The sequence below is a fragment of the Cariama cristata genome, unplaced genomic scaffold (assembly GCF_000690535.1).
Source record: "Cariama cristata isolate BGI_N322 unplaced genomic scaffold, ASM69053v1 scaffold45849, whole genome shotgun sequence".
NCBI lineage: Eukaryota > Metazoa > Chordata > Aves > Cariamiformes > Cariamidae > Cariama > Cariama cristata.
In genome coordinates, this window is record NW_009637127.1 from 1,538 (window position 1) to 11,905 (window position 10,368).

General features: G+C 37.7%; 1 protein-coding gene across 1 annotated transcript; it reads left to right on the forward strand.

Annotated features, from left to right (window-relative positions):
* Positions 1-1,663: 1,663 nt before the first annotated feature.
* On the forward strand, positions 1,664-8,857 carry NDUFAF6 (NADH dehydrogenase (ubiquinone) complex I, assembly factor 6; the record flags this gene model as incomplete). The annotated part of the gene is made up of 4 exons (XM_009708156.1): positions 1,664-1,763; positions 2,682-2,804; positions 7,102-7,158; positions 8,755-8,857. Coding segments are annotated over 4 exons (383 nt in total), but the record flags the coding sequence as incomplete, so codon positions are not given.
* Between the last annotated feature and the right edge of the window lie 1,511 nt (positions 8,858-10,368).

A 10,368-nucleotide genomic window follows, 5' to 3' on the forward strand; every position in this document is an offset into this window, starting at 1 on the left:
ATGGTCATGGCCAACTTCTCTTCCATCTTTGGGTTCATATGTAAGCTTATACTTAATTGAGAGGGAAACTATGAATAACGCTCAATACCAGACTTAAGGTCATTCCCTCCTTTCTTCATTCCGTACGCTAATACATGAAGAGGGCTGGGGTGGAACATGACCTATAGCAATATCAATTTTATCTTACAGGCTGAGGCTTAGTGGATTTGCTTTTCTACTGTTATGTCCAAGGGTGCACTGTCAGCGTAAAATTCACATTTCTTTCTGTTTTTTTTTTTTAACTATTTTTTGCTACACTTGATTTTTAACCTTAGAATCATTGGGAAAAGAGAAAAAACCAACATGCCGACAGTGTTACTAGAGGGAAGACAAACTTATCTATGTTGTTGCTATGTACTTTGTGTAATGTTTTTCTTTGTTTCCTTTCTGGAATTGGAGGTGGTTCTGCGTTGTGTGAACAACGCAGGCAAGCTGCATAACTGGAACTGGGAAAATGGGGCTGTAAACCTTTCGGCTCTGCACAGCGTGGGCAATACAGGGTATTACTACAGTCAGTCTTAAACAATATTAGGTTTTGAGTTGACGATACGTTTCAGAAAGTGTCTTAATTGAGGGAGGTTTGATGCATCTGTTCTTTAATATGAAGGTGACCTTTAAAGCCTGCTAAAATTTGCAAATGTAATTTTTCTTGTTGATGCTTCTGGATTTGCATCAAGCTCTAAAACGTGTTTCACAACTGTTGTGAAAACTCTTAAGCATTTGCTAGTTACCAGCTGCTGTGTATTGTAGGGATAAGAACCGCTCTTAAATCTCGGTTCCTTTTTGTTTGATGCTAGAAGTAGCAACCCTAATAACCCTTGGTTTTAGTTTGGCTTTGCTATTTTAAGCTCACGTTCAAAAGAAATATGAGTAACGTAAGAACAGCAGACTTCCTGAAAAAGAGTACGTGTGTTCTTCTTGACACCTGCTTCTCCACTCTCGAGGTGAAACTTGGGAGTAGCTTGTCTTGTTGTAGTGAAGAATCAGGTTACAGGCTTGTCAGAAAGTACACAAAAATGTTGTTCAAAACAAGCAATTTAGCTTTTCAGAGGTGACCACGTGTTTTTGTTAGCTACAGTTATGTATGATTTTGCAATTTATGATTCTGTGATTGTTTTTAATTTAATGGCACACCCAAGTGGCCAAACAAAGGCATATCACTCTGGATTGGCAACAAGTTACCTGCAGCGAAACTGCCAAGGTCCAGAGTTTTTATGCTTTGAATATAGTTGCCAATAAAGAAAAACTTACTGGTTAAGCAAACACTCTTCTGCCAAGCTCCAAAGCACAATCTTTTAAAGAAATGTGGTTTCATGTTTGGAACAGTAGTCTTGAAGTCAGATGGTCTGGATTCTATTTGCAGTTCCGCCACAGCCTTGTTCCATGCCTTTAGCCAAATATTTTGAGATCTGGATTTCAGAGGTGCACTAAGAGTTCAGACAGCATCCCCTCTCTCTTGGAATTTGTCTTATTTTAAAATAAGCTTAAAAGCTGCTACTTTTGCAAAGTCAGAGTTTTTAACTATAACTTATTGCCACTGTTTTAGGAGTTCGGTGCTAAGCAATAGCACAGCCAATTTACATAGAGCAATAAACAATAAATGTATTCTTTTATCCTTTTATAGAAAGCGGGACTATGAAGGGTTTCTGTGTTCTCTGCTGTTGCCTGTGGAATCTCGAACCTCTGCTTTTGCCTTGAGAGCCTTCAATGTGGAACTGGCTCAGGCAGGTATTAAAATATATTTGCAAACTCTGGAAATGTAAAATAACTGTTTCGATATTCTAAATTACACTAGTAGGTGGAGTTTTGCCAAGATTAACTTTTTGCACTATAAGGGGCAATTAATAAATAGTGCAATACAAACCTCTAGTTTTGAATGGCTCTTGGAAAGTAGCCAGCCTCTCCCAATTTATTTTTTTAATGTATATAGTTTTTCTGACTTTCCTCTGCATTTTAAAATTAAATGATAACAAACAGGCTGTGGTCCTTGATACTGTTACGTGATTGCATCTATGTCCTGGCTTCAAATGTGATGACTGAATCGGTAAAGTACAGCTATATCCTATCTGTAGAAGGTCTGTCAAAAACTTGGATGATATAATCAGTCCCAGGTCTTTGTTGGCAGAAGCTAGGTGATGGAAAGGCTGCCGGGAGGGAAGTTTCTAATTAGAGAGTTGTGGGAGGGGGGTGGCTGCGGTCTCTCCCCTTTGTTAGGTGGCCAGAAACTGCCAGTGCAATCAGGAAAGTTGCTTGCCAGAAAGGAGTGATCCAGGAAATGTGCTGATCAGGCAAAACCCATGATCAGCTTCTGTGGGCTGTGCTTCTGGCAACCCGTGGTTCTGTCCTCCCTTGCTGCTGTTACCACTGCTTCTTTTGCTTCTGGGAAGAAATCTAAGGTAAGGGTCGCCTAGGACTTAATCTCCATGGGTTTCAAAGTCAGGTTGTGGTGAAGATGATTTTTATTCTCTGTAGTGTTCATATACTTTATGAGGAATAAACATAAATTCAGAGCTGAGCACTTTACCCGCTGAGTTTGGCTATGTCCTGTGTCTGTCTGAAAAGACAGGCCAAGGTGTAGATAGGTGTAGATAGGCCAAGTGCCTTAAAGACCCTGAATTTCACTCCAGATATATCCTTTCCAGATTAAAGACTCCATAACTCAGAAGACTACAGGTTTGATGCGAATGCAATTCTGGAGGGAGGCTGTGGAAGATATATACTGCGATAACCCACCACATCAACCGGTTGCTACGGAACTGTGGAGGGTAAAGTATACCTTTATTGTCCTAAAATTAACTTAACTAAAATATTACTGTGGGAAATAATGTCATTGTTTTGCGTGTGCTGTGTTGCATACTTAACAGCATTATTTTATATAAAATAGATAATGTAAATTGTGTTTGTGTCTGTGTGTGATATTGTAAGTTACCTACAACCAAAGAGCAGAGTTGGAGAAGGAGGATATTTAGGTAGGATGTACTTGGAGGGTCAGACTTCTGTGAACCATCTGCTTTTTTCTCTTCTGTTTAGGTGAATGACAGAGTAAATTGTGGTAAGCCATAAGTTGATAGCAAGTGAAGTACATAAGTATACTTTCCTGAGCCAGTGCTAGTCCTGCCTGAAGAGATTAAGCTGTACAAAAAGACAGGAGGCTAAACACAGGGTATGAACTAGCAAATAGGGTATGAGGAAAAGCCCAAGACCTTCATATGCAGTTCCTGGGTAATAGGGAGAATCTTAATACAGTCTTCTCCTTGCATCAAGAATTGCTTGATGACTTTTATTTACGTATTATGTTTTGCACAGATCTGTTTGTGTGTATTGAATAACAGGGAATGTACTTGTTAACTTAACAGTGCATTGAGTAACAGGGAATATTCCTGTGAACTTAACAGTTTATTTTTACCAAGATGCTGGAGTTCTGCAGGCACTAGAACATCACACATAAGGTACACCTACAGATCTGTTCCTCTGCTGGTCACGGCCAAAGAAACAGAGGTTTTCTTCCAAATTTTTTTGTTTCTAGTTAGGACTGTTACTGATACGTTCGATGGATGATTGAAGGTCTGAAGGCAGTGTAAATGGATTTCCCCTTGATGCTGATATAGAACCACAGAATAATTTAGTTGGTAGGGATCTCTGGTTGTCATCTAGTCCAGCTTGCCACTCGAAGAAGGTCTAACATCAAAGTTAGATCAGGTTGCCAGGGTCACATCGAGTTGAATTTTGAATTTCTTTGGGGATGGAAATTCCATACATTGCTAACTTGCCATCTTAGGGCCATAGGCCACAGAACCTTCCAAAAGAGCAGCTGCCCTAAGGCCTCTACTCTGTAAGATCGGAACTTGCATTTAAACTAAAGACCTCTGAGCTGCTGGACAGGAAAAGCTGCAGTTTGTCTAGATCTCAGTAGCTGAATACAGTTAACATAGATCCCATAGGTAGTTAGGTTTATGGACCTGCTGAAAAACAGGCAGTGAAATGTGGTGTCTTCATCCAAGTATTGATCTGCATTGTTCCTGTTAAAATCCCGGGAAAAGCAGGACACTCACTGTAATGCTGGGTTAGAACAGTGCAGTTCCTGTGGGATTAGAGCATTTCACTTGTTGCCATTTTGGCTTCACATCCACTCTGCTGCACCTCTGAGACCGCAAAAATGAGTCCTTTCCAAATCCTCTTTCAGTGGTTTTTGGCAGTGCTGAAACTGTGGCGTCTCCCTGACTCTTCCTCCTTCAAATGTGAAATAAAGCATAAGTGAGCATTTGTTCCTGTCTATCAACGTTCATGTTTAGATTAAAATTGGGATTTAAACAAGATACACTTTGTTTAACTAAGAGCAAACATAGGTAAAGCCAAGAAGTAAAATAAAAGAAAAACACCTATTAGAGTCACTTTTAGGAGGACCAGAGCTATTCCTAGGTGTCTCCAGCTCAGATAAAGTGTGTGCCTTAGACACAACAAAGCATTCGTACAGTTAGAATGAAGACTAGCAAATGTTTTGAGCCTTTTTATGGGATTATGGGAGCTGAAGATGCACCTAAGGTGATGCTTTAATGTGAGCATTAAAATGCAGAATTAGTTGTTTTGCATGTCAATCTGGCTGTGCTTTTGCTTTTTATTTCCTCCTTTCTGTGTCTCTTCCAGCATATGGCAAACTTCCCAGGAACAAGACCATTTTCTCCCAGAATGCTTTTGTGTCCTTTCCAAGGAGGAACTTGCTTTAGTGTAGCTTAATTTATTTTTGTTTCTCAAGATATCCTCTTGTTTAGTTGTCTGATCAAGTGGGTTAGGTACAAGTTAGTTTTGGGTATGATTGTATATATTCTTTTGACCACTTCTAATTTTAGGCTGCTTGTGTGTGTATCAGTCCCCCAAGCAGTCTCTGAGCACAGGCTCCCCCTTAGTTTTATTGCTGAGCATGACGCGATATGGTATGAGATATCCCTTGGGTCAGTTGGAGTCAGCTGTCCTGACTGTGTCCTCTCCCAACTCCTTGTGCACCCCCAGCCTCCTCACTGGTGGGGTGGGGTGAGGAGCAGAAAAGGCCTTAACTCTGTGTAAGCCCTGCTCAGCAGTAACTAAAACATCAGTGTGTTATCAACACTCTTTTCAGCACAAATTCAGAACACAGCCCCATACAAACTACTGTGAAGAAAAGTAACTCTATCCCAGCCAAAGCCAGTACAACATTCAGATGTAAATCATTCAAATATTGAGATATCAGTTACAACTCTTTCCAATAGCTAAGGCTGCCAGTCATACTCCTTTCTCACAAAACAGAAAACTGATTTTGAAGTGGAAGAAAGAACTGGCCTATCTCTGTGGTAAGGTTTCACCTCACATATGATTTCTCTAAAGGAAGACCAATATAAGACAATCGAAACGGACTGGTTGTGAAATGAGATGTTGAAAAATAAATCAGAAAGTACTTTTAGGAGCTCTCATAGCTCTGAACACTGTAGAGCGCTGGAGCAAACTAATAATCCAACCCGACCTGGTGACCTTTGCAGTCAAGATGCAATTTTATTTCTACATTTCAGCAAATACCCCAAGAATGACCTGTTTGAAGAGCACAACTTCACAAATGTTCAAGAATGTCATTGCAATCCTTAGAAAGAAGGATTTGGAAGGACACCTGAACTCACAAGTATTGCAGAACTGTTAATAGAATTAGCATGTCTTTTGCGCATCATATTTTATATCTACTCTTTTCTTGCTGTTGAGCTTTTATGAGGACAATTTTGATTTTCCAGAATAAATACTGATTTATTGTGTTAAATGTGTTCCCAAAGTTTTGTGTATCTCAGAATACTCACATTTGTATTCCAAGAGTTTGATGCACTAGTAACATGTATAAATAGTCTTTAATAGTATTTCTAGAATTATTAATAGCTCAACTCTCAGTAACTTTAATATAAACGTATATGGCAACTGTATTATACTTGTTCTTACTTGTCTGTCCATTTTGAATGTATGAAGAGTGATGCCTAATTCTCCATTCATTTCGGTGGAAGAAGCCAATTTTCAAAACTTTAGAAAAATGAGGACCTGTGTGTTTGAATGACGGTAGCTCAAAATGAATGTAATGTACAAATTGGGTGATTTAGCGGAAGTCAGTTTGGTGCTTTAAGTCTTCACCTGTGACTGTTTCAAGGATTTAATTTACAAAGTGATACTCAAGACAAACAAGTGAGAAGCAATACTGACATTTGTAGTTGTAACTTAAAATTTGCCTTTTCACATACCGAGTACTTCCTCAAGCAGATTATATTGAATCAACAAGATCTAGTCTTGTCAAACCTTGAAAAAATACTTACAAATATAATGGATGTAAAGAAGAAGTTGAAAGTAAGCTATAAAGGCTGAGATTGTGAGAAATCTGCTCTGTAGGTTTTGTTTATAAATATTTATATGTGTGATTGTAGCCTTTCTGACAATGTGGTCTGCAAAATTCAGTGTGTGTAAGTAAGATTGAAGGTGAGTTGATAGAATGAAGTGGTATAGGAAGGATGTCAAATACAAAATAAGAGCCAAAAGAAGACTGTGTGAATATGAGATATTGTGGGATACTTTTTTTTAAACAAAACCATAATATCCATTATATTACTTCATTAGGATGCTGTCTTTACAGTACATATTGGTATGTTATACTGATGTTTTCTTGAAAATTTACAGGGGAAATTTTTTTATTGCTTAACTCTGGAGGAAACTGTTCTCTTTGGACAGTGAACATAGTTATCTGCAGATATTTTGTGGGAACATATGACTCCATGAAAGAGTAAATTATTTTCAAAAATATTTTTAAAGAAATGCTTTTATTTAACTGGCTTGATGTTCAATATTCCTTTTTTTGTGTGTGCCACAGCTTGTAACAAATGCCAGTAGAAAACTTTTGTATTTGAAGAAGATTCTCACTTTCCACTGGCATACCACTTTGATTTAACACAGTGAATACAATCCTTATAAGAGAAGTATTATCTAAAATATATTTCAGCCTTCAGAATGCAGTACTACCATCACTTTGTATAGATTAACATGGATGTTTTATTTGATAATTTTCAGGCTGTCAAGAGGCATAACTTGACTAAAATGTGGTTCATGAAGATCATTGATGAAAGAGTAAGTATTTACCATTCAAAGTCTGATTCTGTTGTTAGTCATATTTGGTGTTTTTTTCCCCTCTTATTTTTATGTGATCGTGTGTAAAACAAAAACTTAAGTACTTATCTTTTCCAGACAGTAGTATTTCTCTTTAAGAATGGTAATGCTATATTTCCTTTTAATTCTCCCTTGATGCCCCTACTCATAATTTCTGCTCTTTCTGGCCAAACAGGCTAATAGAATCCTTTGTTTATTTTTTCTTTAAAACAGATGTAGTTTGTGAGCCCACATCTTTCTTGTTCCCTGCTCTGATAACCAGTGTATCTGTGCACATGTTTTCTGTTGCTGGTCTCTATTCCTGATTTGAAGTGGTTACCCCTAGAGGTAATTGATTGGGAATTACAGTTAGATACCTTTCTGTATATAAGTCAGGGAAGTTCCATCCTAGAGGGATTAAGTAGTAAGGTCTCCATATGCATCTGTTAAGAATTCTGGGAAATGACATTTTAATAGAAAAAGAAATGAAGATATGCAAGAAGAGAAACTCACATATGGTCTCTTTTTGTGCCATTCCACTTGTGCCCCAAGAGAAAGGACATCTTGCGTATTGCAAAAAGTTGCACAAATCTGCATCATTGGCATCATCTTATGGTGCCTCACCTCTTTTCTTACCATGTCAATTTTGCCCCTAAATAGCCTTCTTTTGTGATGAGTCATGGATATAAAATCTCAAAATAAATGCCCTGTCTGAACCTTTCTGCTACACTTTGCTGCTTCTCCTTATCATGGCTGTGGAGTTTTTTCTAAGCAGTGCTATAAACTGGAGCATTCAAACCACATGAATTTTAAAATATCCACCTTTTTTCTGGGAAAAAACAACGGGAAGAATTACACTGGTACAGTGATGCTGCTGCCAACTCTGAAACAAGGGCAAGAATGAATAGCTGAGGTCAGGAATTTCTTAAGCTAGCTTTGCTGCTCAAGTTAGTCTCATGAAGTTATACCTTGAGAAAATTGATGGTCAGTTAATTGCGGAGTGTCGTTGCTATGAAAGACTTCAGAATTTTTTAATCCTAAGACTGTTTTTTAATCTTAACACTGATATGTTTTAACCACAAAAGCCTCTAGGACAGGAAGAATGAGGATGTTTTATTTTTGGGTGTATTTGCATATGAGTTTGAAACTCGTGTGTGTATTTGATGGATTGATTTTTGTGCATGCTTTAAAAAATACATTCCTGTTTATCTAAATTTCTCTGTGCTTCATCTGCAAATTAAGTATTAAAATTCACAACCTCATAGTTGTAAGAATACCACATGATGTTTTGTTTTGGCTGTATCTTTTTTAATGAAGAATTCTGATGTCTTATTATTGCAAAAAGTTATATTTGCTCCAGTAACCAGACTTGGCTGTGGTTGCATGTAGTTATTTGGTTACGTTAGACTTGCTATAAGCTTTAATAACTACTTCCATCTGAGTTTATACTCTCTTTCTGTCTCTTAATTTTGTCCTTTTTTTTCTAATAGTGAATTAGGCTGACATGACTGTAGTAATAAACTTGTACAAATAGCAGTTATATTTACATTTTACTGAAGTTCTGTGTTCATATTACAGGAGAAGAATTTGGATGATAGAGCGTACCGTAACATCCAGGAGCTTGAAACATATGCTGAGAACACTCAGAGTGCTCTCTTGTACCTCACCTTGGAAATGCTGGGTAGGCGTTTTACCCTTTTTAGATTCTGTTGATGACTCATTAGTGCAGGTACAATATTTACCGATGTTTCAAAAAGCCCACTCTTTTTCCACTGGAGTTTAATTTCAGTAGAAGTTGTCTTAGGTAATACTTCAGATATCTTTTGAATACTCAACCATAAATCTGTAATCTTACCACACCTGTCCTAGAACTACATACTTTCCTTAGAAACTGCTCAGTGGAAAGCTCATTGAAGTGCAGTTTCCTGCAGTTCTGTTCTTAGTTGCTTTGTTTTATCTTTTCTTGCTCCTATTACAGAGTGTGGTAAATTCAGCTCTTCACCATATTTTCTGATTGTCCCACTTGTAAGAACACAAAGTGCTGTAGTTATTCTGCAGCTGTTGTTCTATATTGCAGTGATGTACACTGGTTATCTTGAAACAGCTGACTTCCCATCCTATAAACTTCCCTTGGTGATGTTGTAAATTCTGGTCTGAATCCTCTCTTCTTCCTAAAAGTAGGTTAACTACAAATAATTGAACATCTAGAAAAAAATGCAACAAAGATGATATGATCCTTGAGGTTTAAGAGCTAGTATCTGTGTCATGTCTAATATGAGAGTCACAGATTGGGAAAGAACTGATCATTTGCAGTGAAGAAAAGGGTAACTTTCTTTTAGGTGTCTGTTGCGTTATGGAAGTATGAGCTCAGATGTAAAAGAAAGGTGAGAATTATTATTATTTAGTATTGTAGTAGCAATATTTTCCTCTTATCAGAGTAGCCCAGTGGAAAGCCAATGCTGAGGTTAAAAGAGTTTAAAAAGAAAAAAGAGAGAGAAGTAAAAAGAGAGAGATGGGGAGTACATTCTTCTTTGGAAGAAATGAGGAACGTATCTCGTAACATCTAATGTTTGCTTCCTCAGTAGGAAAACAGTGAAATGTTGCAAGTGTCTTTCTGAACTTCTGATTGAAGAAACGTAGGAGTATGAGAAATATCAGCGTCTTCTGTTCTGAGAAATTTCTCCAATCCTGAAGAAGTTTAGTCATGCTTGGGTCACTTCTGATACAAGTCAAATGATCTTTTTTGAAAATCTGTATGGAGGCGCTGTATTTTCTAGGTGCCCTATTGTCATGTTTAACTTCTCTTAAATATACCAGTGTAGCAAAATATCTAAGAAAAAGTCTCCTTCACTGCATATTAAACAATTAACTTCTGTGGTTTTTTCCACAAATGGAGAAAATTAATTTAACACAACCCTTTTCTTGGTGTTTCCCATCAGCAGTCTTTTCTAGACTAGGTGGACCTGATTTCCTTACAAGTCATGTTTGCTAAATTTCTTGTGCTTTGTAGCTTCTTTATTCCTGACCTGTCTCCAGTTTGTGTGTATCTCTCCCAGTAGTAGTGCTGCTTTATTCTTACTGATTTCAGGTTACTTCTTTTGTCAAGCTCATTTTGACTGGTAATCTTGTCCAAAGTCCTGGTACTTCCTCCTAGCTCCCTTGCTGCCCTTCTCTGAACACACTCCAGCAGCT